The sequence below is a fragment of the Tachyglossus aculeatus genome, chromosome 2 (genome assembly GCF_015852505.1).
Source record: "Tachyglossus aculeatus isolate mTacAcu1 chromosome 2, mTacAcu1.pri, whole genome shotgun sequence".
Classification (NCBI taxonomy): Eukaryota; Metazoa; Chordata; class Mammalia; order Monotremata; family Tachyglossidae; genus Tachyglossus; species Tachyglossus aculeatus.
Genome location: NC_052067.1, coordinates 138,900,867 through 138,915,306, shown reverse-complemented (window position 1 = coordinate 138,915,306; position 14,440 = coordinate 138,900,867). Strand labels below are relative to the sequence as shown.

The 14,440-nt window shown below is 48.8% G+C and overlaps 1 protein-coding gene across 1 annotated transcript; it reads right to left on the bottom strand.

The window, feature by feature from the left end:
- Positions 1 to 479: 479 nt before the first annotated feature.
- LOC119947250 (ecto-ADP-ribosyltransferase 5-like) lies at positions 480 to 13,820 on the bottom strand. The gene is made up of 5 exons (XM_038768864.1): positions 13,758 to 13,820; positions 13,289 to 13,385; positions 2,695 to 3,391; positions 1,009 to 1,035; positions 480 to 608 (listed from the first exon to the last, which is right to left on the bottom strand). Exons 2-5 carry the CDS (start codon positions 13,352 to 13,354, stop codon positions 577 to 579), a joined length of 822 nt encoding a protein of 273 aa, XP_038624792.1. The 5' UTR covers positions 13,355 to 13,385; positions 13,758 to 13,820; the 3' UTR covers positions 480 to 576.
- Between the last annotated feature and the right edge of the window lie 620 nt (positions 13,821 to 14,440).

Here is a 14,440-nt window from a genome sequence, read left to right as displayed (position 1 = left end):
CTTGTTTGTTGGGGGGAGGGAGCATGAAGAAGAAGGGGAGGGAAGGAGAGAGGGGCACATTCATCCATCTAAAAACATAGACTGTGATGGACAGTGGTTTATTGGTGGAGGGGAGGGGAGAGGAGTAGAACATATCTCATAGCTGGTGAAGGATGAAAAGAACTCAATGGCGGGAGTCAGAGGATCTGCGTTTTAATCCTGGTTTTGCCACTTGCCTTTTCTATGACCTTGGGTAAGTCAATTAACTTTTCTGTGCTTCTATTTCCTCATCGGCAAAATAGGGGTTCCATACCTATTCTACTTCCTACTTAGCTTGTGAGCATGATGTGGGACTGAGTGGTCAGTAAGAGAGATGGAAGGGATGCAGGCAGAGAGCTGGCACTGAGACAGAGGAGGGAGACAGAGGGGGCAGAGAGGAAGCAGGTGGGTGCCACATGGTAGTAAGCTGTCCTGATCGCTGACTACTGGTCTGAATGTGCCTGAGCTGAGTGGCTTCGGGCTGACACACAATGGGGATCGAGAGGTCCAACTCTGAGCCAAGGAGCAGGATGAGGAGCCCAGGGAGAAGCGGCAGGGTCAGATGGCTGGGGACCACTTCACCTGATGAGCTGTGGAGAAAGTGGGCAAAAGGAAATTATAACAGCGGCCTCAAAGGAAATGGGCTCGAAAGCAGGGACTTTCCCCAGAACGCCCAATGGTTGGTCCTGTCTAAATCAGGAAATAACAGATCTTGGAAGGGAGGGATCCCCCCTTCCCAATCCCCAAACCACCAACCTTGTAGCCCAGACAGAATTCCTGAGGCCAAAAGTTTCCAAGGACAGATAGGGCCTGGCCATGGACATGGTCTCTGGCCATGACCCCTGGGTCCCCTCCCACACCCAGCCCCAGGGAAAGGAGGTGGAGAGAAGGTGCAGAGCAGAGAGGTGACTGTCTGTCTCAACCAGCAGGGTAACCAGACCTAAAGGGCTGCAGCCAGGGGCGGGGATGGGAGACAACGTTGCCCCTCACCTGATTTGCAAGCAGCATTTTTCTCATCTGAAACACAAAGAGAATAGAAGGTCAGTCCTCCCCTGACTGCCTCTGGGGAGCCTCCCTGCCCTGGCACTTCCAACCCCAAAACACTCCAGCAACACCCCATCTGCCCCAGCTCCTCCAGCCTCTGTGGGGCCTGAGTTCCTCGTGGTTACAGCTGTGGTCTTCCCCAGTTCACAACCTTCGTTCCCCACCCTATAACCCAAGCCTCTAGTTCCAGTCAGTCATCAGTGTCTGCTGAGCAGCTGCTGTGTGCAACACCCTTTACTGGCTGCCAATTGAGTGCAGTAGAAGTCAATGTCACACAGTTTCTGCCCTCAGGCATTCACAATGGAATGGTGGAGAAGAGAAGACACCGACTTGTGTACCTACACACAGACACACACAGACACACACACACACTGGGAACAGAAGTAAGGGCACTGATAACTCTGATAACAAAAGTAAGCAAACATGAATCAATACACTAAAGATTTGCTAAGAATTCTCCTCCCTCCCTAAGGAAGTCACAGCTCTTCTCACCTTCAAAGCCCAACTATAATCACATTTTCTCCAAGAAGCCTTCCCCAACTAAGCTCTCATTTCCCCTCTTCTCTCTCCCTTCTGCAACTCTAATACACTTATGCACTTCCAGCACTTGATATTCACTTCACCCTTACACTCTGTAATTGATTTTAATGTCACTGTCTGCCCCTCCAGTCTGTAAGCTCCTGGTGGGCAAGGAAGGTATCTACCAACTCTATTACATTGCATTCATTCATTCAATCATATTTATTGAGTGCTTACTGTGTGCAGAGCACTGTACTAAGCGCTTGGGAAGTACAAAACGGCAACATATGGAGACAGTCCCTACCCAACAACGGGCTCACAGTCTAGAAGGGGGAGACAGACAACAAAACAAAACATGTGGACAGGTGTCAAGTCATCAGAATAAATAGAAGTAAAGCTAAGTGCACATCATTAACAAAATAAATAGAATAGTAAATATGTACAAGTAAAATAAATAGAGTAATAAATCTGTACAAACATATATACAGGTGCTGTAAGGAGGGGAAGGAGGTAGGGCAGGGGGGATGGGGAGGGAGAGCGGAAAGAAGGGGCTCAGTCTGGGAAGGCCTCCTGGAGGAGGTGAGCTCTCAGTAGGGCTTTGAAGGGAGGAAGAGAGCTAGCTTGGCGGATTTGTGGAGGGAGGGCATTCCAAGCCAGGGGAAGGACGTGGGCCAGGGGTCAACGGCGGGACAGGCGAGAACGAGGTACAGTGAGGTTAGTGGCCAAGGAGCGGTGGGTGCGGGCTGGGCTGGAGAAGGAGAGAAGGGAGGTGAGGTAGGAGGGGGCGAGGTGATGGACAGCCTTAAAGCCAAGAGTGAGGAGTTTTTGCTTGATTCGTAGGTTGACAGGCAGCCACTGGAGATTTTTGAGGATTTTTGCATTGGGAGATTTTTGCATTCTCCCAATCGCTTTGTATAGTGCCCTGCCTGTACTTTAGGAATTCAGTAAATACCACTGATTGAGTGGGAGGTGGCTGATGGAATGATAAGAGTTGGGAGAGGGGGATTATGCAGGGAAGGCCTCCTGGAGGAGGTGGCTTTTGGGGTGATATGGAAGTGGGGAAAGCTGTGGTCACAGAAAGCCCACCAGGACTATCCACCCCCCACAACTCACTTCCCAAGAGGGCACAGTTGAAGCAGGATAAAGGCTTGCTTGTACTCTTCAGGATGAAAGCCCCGTTCCCTTTCTTTGCTGAAACATGGAAGACTTCAGTCCCTGGAATCAGCACTTCCTCCTCTTCTGGGAAATATGAGAACTTCTTGATGGACACCCCCAAGCAGGCATGGATGGTGTAGAAGGTGCGTGTACCAAAATTCTCACTTATCGAACGATCCTGGGAGGTGGAACAAAACTGTCCGAAGCGCATGGGGCCAGTCCCTCTGTGAGTGAACTTGACCTGAGAGCCCCGATAAAGCTTTGTGGTGAAGTTGACCTTTGGCAGGAGCTGCAGGGCCCTGGTCAGATAGAAGTGGATGGCTTTATAGTTAAATTTTTTCTTATAGTCCTCCAAAGACATTCCGTTTGTCCACACGGCCCTGTTGAAGTCTTTACTAAAGGTTTTATTGGTGTACATAATGACCGCTATCCCGTACTGCTTTTTGAAGCCAGGGGGGAGGGGAGACACCTTCTTCTTGATCTCTTTCTGCCACTTGGTCTCTGCGCTGTCCCAGGCATCACGGAGGACTTTGTTGCCCCTCTTTTCACCCTTCAGGAGTTGGGGAGCTTTGGAATCCATTTTTTTTTCACATCCCGTATACTGGTCATCGAAAGCATTGTACTCCATGGTCATCTTGAACTCCTGGCTTTCCACCTGGACAGAGAGGATTAGGGGGTCAGCACAGAGGAGGGGCAAGAGCCTATAGGCCACTGAGCCTAGACCCTCCCTCCCCATCGTCAGAAGTAGAATGGGGGGAGGGACCTAGAAGCCAGACTAGGTTAAGGAAGTTCGATACACAGATGGTCGGTAGTCAGGGCCATTTGGGGATCTGGGGTGGGGAAAGCACTTTATGGAATCCAGGGGCAGAAGGAATCAGAATCTGGGCTGTTCTAATGAAAATAAGTCCAAAAACCTGCGACTATCAATCAATCAATCGAAAGGGCACGTAAAGTGAATCAATCAATCAGTGAATAACAATAATAATAATGATGTTGGTAGAACAGTGCTTTGTACATAGTAAGTGCTTAATAAATGCCATTATTAATTAATTAATTAATTAAGCACCTACTATGTGCCAAGCACTGTTCTAAGCAGTGGGGTAGATAAAAGGTAATCAGGTTGTCCCATGTGGGGCTCACAGTCTTAATCCCCATTTTACAGATGAGGTAACTGAGGTACAGAGAAGTGAAGTGACTTGTCCAAAGTCACACAGATGATCAGTGGCAGATCTGGGATTAGAACCCACGACTTCTGATTCCCAAGTCCGTGTTCTTTCCACTACTCAACAAACTATTCTACACATGAGTGCTAAGGTGGCTGAGGGTTTTTGGGGTGGTGGCTCCATCTGGGAGGACCTCTTGGAAGAGGTGACTTTTCAGGAAGGCCTAGAATTGGGGAGGGATGTGGTTCAGCGGATCTGAGCAGGGACGGAGTTTCAGGGGGTGAGGGGAGGGGGGAGATATGTGAGCACAACATGCTGGAGACTAGCAAGGGACAATAAAGAAGCTTGTGTGGATGGGGAAAATAACTCAGATAGTGGGGAGAGGATGGAAGACCCAGGACAGGCAAAACCATTGGCCCCACTCTCAACTCCCTTGGGGTCCACCTCCGTTCCTGAGTCCCTGTCATCCTTGGAGGGATCACTCTGGGATCAAGAATTTGAGGCAGGGCCAGGGGGTGGGGGTCTTTTTGGAGAGTAGCAGAGCCTTCTCCCACTTCCCCAGACTCACTTGGAAAGGAGGCAGTTTGCCTTCCTTCTCACACCTTAAGGTATTGCCTTACTTCTCTCTGCTTTCTCACCATTCCATCTCCCCGATCCCTTTCTTTCCCTTCCTTTGAAGCCCATATCACCTGCCTCTACCACCCACTCCAGATTCTAGTAATGGTCATCAACAGCCCCCTAGGTCCCACCTCTAACTTTAACCATTTTCATCCCTTTCTCACATTTCTTCTCTCTTTCTCCATGCCTACATCGATACCTGGGGTCTTCAATATCCGCAAAGATGTCCTGCTAACCCTTCTCCCTCCCGCCTTCTAACACTATTCAACTCCACTGATCTCCTGCTCCACCCCACCTCATCTACTTACCAACTTGGACACATACTCGATTTCGTCATCTCTAGTCACTGCACAATCTCTACCCTCACCAACTCTGAAATCCCTCTATTTGACAACAACCTCCTCATCTGCCTTCTCTCCCACACAGCTCCTCCCTTCAAATCTGTGCTGTTCCCCCACAGAGACCTCTGATCTTTTGACCCCATCCAGTTTTCTCAACTCATCATGTCCCATTTAGCCTCCCCTATCCTTTCATCAATCTCGAACCACTAACCCACAGCCCCGAATCACCACCACAGTCTGCCTCCTCCACTTTGGATATCTTCAAAGATAAACATGAAGTTTATCCTTACATGCTTTAACTCTGCCCTCTTCTCTTACTAGAAAAGTTATTTCTCCATCCTTATTAACACCCATCCCCATTGCCCTTGCCAGTTGCTCCAGAAGTTTAAATCCTTCCTCAAATCCCTTGTCCCCTGCCTTCTCCATCCCTTGCCCTTAATGACCTGGTCAACTACTTTATTGAGAAAATTGAAACTACATTGGGTGATCTCCCAAAAATCTCTTCTGCCCCACCACAGTCCCTCCCTGACTCCTGCCCCTACTTCAACTCTCCCAGCTTTCCCAGCAGTATCTCTAAAGTAGATCTACAGATACTGCTTTCTTTCAAAGTTCATCTCCTCCACCTGTGCCTCGCACCCCATTCCTTCGCACCTTATGAAAACACTTGCCCCCTTCCTTCTTGCCTCCCTAACTGCCATCATCAACTGTTGGTTCTCCAATGGCTCTTCCCACTGCTTTCACACATAACCTCGTTCACGTCAAGTTTATCCTTTCCTGCCTTAACTCAGCCCTCTCTTCTGCCAGACAAAACTATTTCTCCTCCCTTATTGACACCCATGCCCATCACCCCCGCCAGCTCTTCTGTACATTCAACTCCCTTCTCAGGCCCCTGGTTCCTCCCCCTCCTCCTTCCCTCACCCCCAACGATCTGGCCTCCTACTTCATTAACAAAATTAAATCCATCAGGTCTGACCTCCCCAAAGTCTCTTCCCCCCACTTCTCCAACCCCTCGGCTCTCAACACTCTCTGCTACTCTCCCATCCTTCCCAGCAGTATCCTCAGAGGAGCTCTCCTCCCTCCTCTCAAGTGATACTCTGGCCACCTGTGCTTCTGACCCCATTCCCTCTCATCTCATGAAATCTCTCGCTCCATCCCTTCTCCCCTCCTTAACTTCCATCTTCAACCGCTCACTCTCCACTGGTTCCTTCCCCTCTGCCTTCAAACATGCCCATGTCTCTCCCATCCTAAAAAAACCCTCTCTTGATCCCACCTCACCTTCTAGTTATCGTCCCATATCCCTCCTACCATTCCTTTCCAAACTCCTTGAACGAGTTGTCTACACGCGCTGCCTAGAATTCCTCAACAACAACTCTCTCCTCGACCCCCTCCAGTCTGGCTTCTGTCCCCTTCATTCCACGGAAACTGCCCTCTCAAAGGTCACCAATGACCTCCTGCTTGCCAAATCCAACGGCTCGGACTCTGTCCTAATCCTCCTCGACCTCTCAGCTGCCTTTGACACTGTGGACCACCCCCTTCTCCTCAACACGCTATCTGACCTTGGCTTCACAGACTCCGTCCTCTCCTGGTTCTCCTCTTATCTCTCCGGTCGTTCTTTCTCAGTCTCTTTTGCAGGCTCCTCCTCCCCCTCCCATCCCCTTACTGTGGGGGTTCCCCAAGGTTCAGTGCTTGGTCCCCTTCTGTTCTCAATCTACACTCACTCCCTTGGTGACCTCATTCGCTCCCACGGCTTCAACTATCATCTCTACGCTGATGACACCCAGATCTACATCTCTGCCCCTGCTCTCTCCCCCTCCCTCCAGGCTCGCATATCCTCCTGCCTTCAGGACATCTCCATCTGGATGTCTGCCCGCCACCTAAAGCTCAACATGTCGAAGACTGAGCTCCTTGTCTTCCCTCCCAAACCTTGTCCTCTCCCTGACTTTCCCATCTCTGTTGACGGCACTACCATCCTTCCCGTCTCACAAGCCCGCAACCTTGGTGTCGTCCTCGACTCTGCTCTCTCATTCACCCCTCACATCCAAGCCGTCACCAAAACCTGCCGGTCTCAGCTCCGCAACATTGCCAAGATCCGCCCTTTCCTCTCCATCCCAACCGCTACCCTGCTCATTCAAGCTCTCATCCTATCCCGTCTGGACTACTGCATCAGCCTTCTCTCTGATCTCCTATCCTCGTGTCTCTCTCCACTTCAATCCATACTTCATGCTGCTGCCCGGATTATCTTTGTCCAGAAACGCTCTGGGCATATTACTCCCCTCCTCAAAAATCTCCAGTGGCTACCAGTCAATCTGCGCATCAGGCAGAAACTCCTCACCCTGGGCTTCAAGGCTCTCCATCACCTCACCCCCTCCTACCTCACCTCCCTTCTCTCCTTCTACTGCCCAGCCCGCAACCTCCGCTCCTCCACCGCTAATCTCCTCACTGTACCTCGTTCTCGCCTCTCCCGCCGTCGACCCCCGGCCCACGTCATCCCCCGGGCCTGGAATGCCCTCCCTCTGCCCCTCCGCCAAGCTAGCTCTCTTCCTCCCTTCAAGGCCCTGCTGAGAGCTCACCTCCTCCAGGAGGCCTTCCCAGACTGAGCCCCTTCCTTCCTCTCTCCCTCGTCCCCCTCTCCATCCCCCCATCTTACCTCCTTCCCTTCCCCACAGCACCTGTATATATGTATATATGGTTGTACATATTTATTACTCTATTTATTTATTTATTTATGTATCTTACTTGTACATTTCTATCCTATTTATTTTATTTTGTTGGTATGTTTGGTTCTGTTCTCTGTCTCCCCCTTTTAGACTGTGAGCCCACTGTTGGGTAGGGACTGTCTCTATGTATTGCCAATTTGTACTTCCCAAGCGCTTAGTACAGTGCTCTGCACATAGTAAGCGCTCAATAAATACGATTGATTGATTGATTGATTGATAACCATGTCTCCCCTATCCTAAAATAACCCCCCCCTTGACCTCAAGGCTCCCTCTAGGTATCTCCCCATCTCCCTCCTACCATTTCTCTCTAAATTCCTTGAGCAAGTTATCTATACACGATGTCTCAAGTTCCTCTCTTCCAACTCTCTTTCTGGCTTCCATCCCCTTCGCTCCACAGAAACCACCCTCTCAAAGGTCACCAGTGATCTCCTTCTTGCCAAATCCAATGGCCTCTACTCCATCCTAGTCCTTCACCATCTTTCAGCTGCCTTTGATACTGTTGACCACCCACTTCTGGAAACATTAACCAACCTCTGCTTCACTGACACCGTCCTCTCGTGGTTCTCCTCCTATCTCTCTGGCTGTTCATTCTCAGTCTTTTGTGGGCTCCTTCTCTGCCTCCTACCCACTAGCTGTGGGGGTCCCTCAAGGTTCAGTGCTGGGTCCCTTTCTATTCTCCATCTACACCCATTCCCCTGGAGAACTTAAATGCTTTGGGCATGTCACCCCCCCCCCCCCCAAAAAAAAATCTCCAGTGGTTGCCTATCAACCTCCATATCAAGCAAAAACTCCTCGCTTTTAGCTTCAAAGCACTCCATCACCTTGCCCGCTTGTACCTCACTTCCCTTCTCTCCTTCTCCATCCCAGCCCACACACTCCACTGCTCTGGTGCTAACCTTCTCACTCTGCCTCATTCTCGCCTGTCCTGCCATTGACCCAAGCGCTCAATAAATGCGATTGATGATTGACCCCTGGCCCACGCCTTACCTCTGGCCTGGAATGCTCTCCCTCCTCAAATCCGCCAATCACACTCCCCCCTTCAAAGCCCTACTGAAGGCTCACCTCCACCAGGATGCCTTCCCAGACTAAAACCCCCTTTTCCTCAGCTCCTCCTCCCCTCCATGTCACCTCGACTCACTCCCTTTACTCTACCCCCCCCACCCCACAGCACTTGTGTGTATGTACATATCTATAATTCTATTTCTTTATATTGATGCTATTGATGCCTGTTTACTTGTTTTGATGTCTGTCACCCCCCTTCTAGACTGTGAGCCCATTATGGGCAGGGGTTGTCTCTCATTGTTGCTGAATTGTACTTTCCAAGCATTTATTCATTCATTCATTCAATTGAGAGCTTATTGTGTGCAGCACACTGTACTAAGCACTTGGTTACAGTGCTCTGCGCAAAGCACTCTATAAATATGATTTAATAAATGAATGAATGAATGAATTTGCTCCCATGGCTTCAACTATCACCTCTAAGCAGATGAAACTCAAATCTAGATCCCCAACCCTGAGCTCTCTCCCTCTCTGCAGTCTCTCATTTCCTCCTGCCTTCAAGACATCTCTAGTTCAATGTCCTACTGTCACCTCAAGAAGCAGCGTGGCTCAGTGGAAAGAGCATGGGCTTTGGAGTCAGAGGTCATAGGTTCAAATTCTGGTTCTGCCTGTTGTCAGTTGTGTGACTTTGGGCAAGTCACTTCACTTCTCTGTGCCTCAGTTCCCTCATCTTTAAAATGGGGATTAAGACTGTGAGCCCCCCGTGGGACAACCTGATCACATTGTAACCTCCCCAGCATTTAGAACAGTGCTTTGCACATAGTAAGCACTTAATAAGTGCCATTTTTACTTAGAAGCAGCTTGGCTAAGTGGAAAGAGCATGGGCTTTGGAGTCAGAGGTCATGGGTTCAAATCCCAGCTCCGCCAATTGTCAGCTGTATGACTTTGGGCAAGTCAGTTAACTTCTCTGGGCCTCAGTTACCTCATCTGTAAAATAGGGATTAAGGCTGTAAGCCCCCTGTGGGAAAACCTGATAATCTTGTAACCTCCCCAGTGCTTAGAACAGTGCTTTGCACATAGTAAGCACTAAATGCCATTATTACTATTATTATTATTTATAATAATAATAATATGTCTGAAACAGAACTTCTTATCTTCCCACCTAAACCCTGTCCTCCTCCCTAACTTTCCCATCTCTGTAGACAGCACCACCATCCTTCCTGTTTCACAAGCCTGTAACTTTGGGATTATCCTTGAATCATCTCTCTCATGCCACCCACAGTCAATCCATCACTAAATCCATCCATCAATCAATCAATCAATCGTATTTATTGAGCGCTTACTGTGTGCAGAGCACTGTACTAAGCGCATGGGAAGTACAAGTTGGCAACATATAGAGACAGTCCCTACCCAACAGTGGGCTCACAGTCTAGAAGGGGGAGACAGAGAACAAAACCAAACATACCAACAAAATAAAATAAATAGAACAGATATGTACAGGTAAAATAAATAAATAAATAGAGTAATAAATATGTACAAACATATATACATATATACAGGTGCTGTGGGGAAGGGAAAGAGGTAAGATGAGGGGAATGGAGAGGGGGACGAGGGGGAGAGGAAGGAAGGGGCTTAGTCTGGGAAGGCCCCCTGGAGGAGGTGAGCTCTCAGTAGGACCTTGAAGGGAGGAAGAGAGCTAGCTAGCCATCACTTCCCCCTTCACAGTATTGCTATAATCCACCCTTTCCTCACCATCCAAACTATCATATTAATGATGGCATTTATTATTAAGCGCTTACTATGTGCAAAGCACTGTTCTAAGCCCTGGGGAGGTTACAAGGTGATCAGGTTGTCCCCCGGGGGGCTCACATTCTTAATCCCCATTTTACAGATGAGGTAACTGAGGCACAGAGAAGTTAAGTGACTTGCCCAAAGTCACACAGCTGACAATTGGAGGAGCCAGGATTTGAACCCATAACCTCTGACTCCACAGCCCATGCTCTTTCCACTGAGCCACGCTGCTTCTCTAATCCAATCACTTATCCCAACCCGCCTTGATTACTGAATCAGTCTCCTTGCTGACCTTTCTGCTTCCTGTCCACCCCTATCCAGTCCATGTTTCACTCTGTTGCCCGGATCATTTTTCTACAAAAACGTTCAGAACATGTTTTCCCACTCCTCAAGAACCTACAGTGGTTGCCCATCCACCTCTGCACCAAACATAAATTCCTCACCATTGGCTTTAAAGCTCTCAATCACCTTGCCCCCTCCTACCTCGCCTTACTAAACTTACTACAACCCAGCCTCTATACTTCGCTTCTCTAATGCTAAGCGTCTCATTGTACCTCAATCTCATCTATATTGCCACCGACCTCCTGCCCATGTCCTGCTTCTAGCTTGGAATGCCCTCCCTCCTCAAATCTGACAATTACTCTCTCCCCCTTCAAAGCTTTACTGAAGTCATATGTCCTCCAAGAGGCCTTCCCTGACTAAATCCTTCTTTCCTTTTCCCCCACTCCCTTCTGCATTGCCCTGACTTGCTCCCTTTTTTCATCCCCACTCCCAGCCCCACAGCCTTCTGCACATATCTGTAATTCTTTTATTTATATTAATGTCTATCTCCCCCTCTAGAATGTAAGCTGAAATGTGGGCAGGGAATGTGTGTTCTATTGCACTCTCCCAAGTGTTTAGTACAATATTCTAAGTACAGTATTAGTACAGTATCAAGCAAAAACTCCTCACTATTGGCTTCAAAGCTCTCCATCCCATAACCCCCTCCTACCTCACCTGCCTTCACTCCTTCTACAGCCCAGCTGGCACACTCTGCTCCTTTGCTGCTAACCTCCTCACTGTACCTCATTCTTACCAGTCCCACCATCGACCACTGGCCCCTGTCCTACCTCTGGCCTGGAATGCCCTCCTTCCTCACATCTGCCAAACTAGCATAATTCCCCCATTCAAAGCCCTACTGAAAGCTCACCTCCTCCAGGAGGTCTTCCCAGACTGAGCCCCCCTTTTCCTCTGCTTCTCCTCCCCTCCCCATCACCCCTACTCCCTCCCTCTGCTCTACTCCCCACCCCACAGCACTTGTGTATATATGTATATATTTATTATTCTATTTATTTTATTAATGTCATGTATATATCTTTAATTCTATTTATTTATATTGATGCAATTGATGCCTGTCTACTTGCTTTGTTTTGTTTTCTTGTCTGTCTCCCCTCTTCTAGATTGTGAGCCCGATGGATAGGGATTGTCTCTATTTGTTGCTGAATTGTAATTTCCAAGCGCTTAGTACAGTACTCTGCACAAAGTAAAAGCTCAATAAATATAATTGAATAAATGAAGGAATATTCTGCACATAACAAGTGCTCAATAAATACGATTGAATGAATGACTGAAGAATGGATGGAAAGAGAATGGAATAAGTGGAATTGAGATGCAGCATGGCTTAGTGGCAAGAGCACAGGCTTGGGAGTCAGAGGATGTGGGTTCTAATCCAGGCTCCACCACTTGTCTGCTGTGTGACCTTAGGCAAGTCACTTCACTTCTCTGTGCCTCAGTTACCTCATCTGTAAAATGGGGATTAAGGCTGTGAGCCCCACATGGGACAACCTGATTACCTTGTATCTACCTCAATGCTTAGAACAGTTCTTGGCACATAGTAAGCACTTAACAAATACCATAATTATAGAGAAGAAGCATGGCTTAATGGAAAGAGCATGGGCTTGAGAGTCGAAGGACATGGGTTCTAATCCCCGCTCCACCACTTGTCTGCTATATGACCTTAACTTGTCTGCTGTGCAAACTTAACTTCTCTGTACCTCAGTTACCTCATCTGTAAAATGGGGATTCAATGCCTGTTCTCCCCCCTAATTAATAATAATGATGGCATTTGTTAAGTGCTTACTATGTGCCAAGCACTGTTCTAAGCACTGGGGAAGATACAAGGTGATCGCGTTGTCCCACATGGGGCTCACAGTCTTAATCCTCAGTTTTACATATGAGTTAACTGAGGCTCAAAGAAGTGAAGTGACTTCCCCAAGGTCATACAGCAGACAAGTGGCAGAGCCAGGATTAGAACCCATGACCTCTGACTCCCAAGCCCATGCTCTTTCCACTGAGTCACACACCATGAGCCCCATGTGGATCAAGTTCTGTGTTTGAGCTGATTAACTTGCATCTACTCCAGCACCGAGAACAGTGCTTGATACATAGTAAGACCACAGTAATAATAAAAATAATAATAGTTAACTTTACCAGAAATGCCAGGCCTTCAGCCCCTTTTCCTGTTTCTATATCCTTCTCTCCTTCCTTTACAGCACAAGTCCAGGCCATTCCCACTGGGAAGTCTTCCCTGATTAAGCCCACCCACTCTCCAACTTGCCACCCTTTCCCTGACTTTCAACTCCACTCAAACCTCCCCGCAACCCCCTGCCCCGGGAGCCCAGGGACATGTACATCTCAGGAACTGATGTGACCTTGAGCAAGTTACTTCACTTCTCTGTGCCTAAGTTACCTCATCTGTAAAGTGGAAATTAAGACTGTAAGCCTAAAATGTGACATGGACTGTGTCCAACTTGATTAGCTTGTACCTATTCCAGCACTTAGTACGGTGCCTGGCACATTTTAAGCATTTAATAAATACTATAACAAGAAAAAAGGCTCATCTTTTAGTGACTGTTGATGCAGGAAGATGGGAGAGGGTGAGTACCTGAGGCGTTTGCAGCAGGATCTGGACCCAGAGGGCAACGATCATGACCATGCGAGGCAGCCCCATCTCCCAGCTTTGCAGAGAGCTGAAAGGAAACCTGGGAAGACAATGGGAGTGTTTTTGGGGGGGTAGAGGGCTGGGGGAAAGAAGGAAAGAGTTCCTGGCTTCATAGGCTGGGTCCTGACCCTAACCCTGGGAACCTCCTAGTCAGATTCCCCCCTCCTGGGCCCCCACCCACAAGACTAGGGCTGAGTCCTACTCCCCATGGCCCCTTCCCACACCCTCCCCCAAGGACAGGGTGGGGGCTAAGAGAACACCCTCAAGTTATGTTTCCTTCCTCAGCTCCCCTTTGAAGTCCCTGCTCACTGGAGAACACTAGAATTAGGGTCCAGTCTTAGTCCTGCCCATGCCCAAGAGATATCTCCACCTCCCCAGGGCAGAAAGCCCCCTCCCCATTTCCCCAACCAACCTGCTTCCCTGGATCCCTGCCTAACTGGCACTGTAGCCCCTGGGCTGGAGGTTGGGGTCCTATGAACTCTAGCCAGGGACCTGATTTCAGTTTTATGAAGGGAGGTGGTTAGAGAGAAAACCACATTTTCATGGGGGAAGGTGCGGAGGAAGAGAACAGCATTTTCACTTTCGAGGGAAAGAAAAGAGCAGATAGCAACGTCAGGGCCAGCAGCTCTCCAACAGCTCCCTCCCCCGTGTGACTTTTATTTATTGTATTGGTTAAGCACTTACCATGTGCCAGGCACTGTTCTAACTTCTGGGGTAGATAGAAGCCCATATGAGGCTTGCAGTCTCAATCCCCATTTTACAGATGAGGTAACTAAGGCCCAGAGAGGTGAAGTAACTTGTCCAAGGTCACACAACAGACAAGCGGTAGAGTCGGGATTAGAATCCGTGACCTTTTGTGACAGTCCGGGGGGGCACTGTGTGGATCCCTATCAGTTAGGACCCTGGTGCTATAAACTGGGTGTCTGATTCCAAAAATGAGTGGAAGTGTCACACGTGACTGCGGTTGTGACCTATTCCTCATCACAATCACAACATCTAATTCCACAACAGGCTTGCCAAATGGGTGAGCGCACGGTGGAGGATGTTGTTTGCTGTTGAGGTGTCCGAGATAGATTGTTCCATGAACACAGCCTT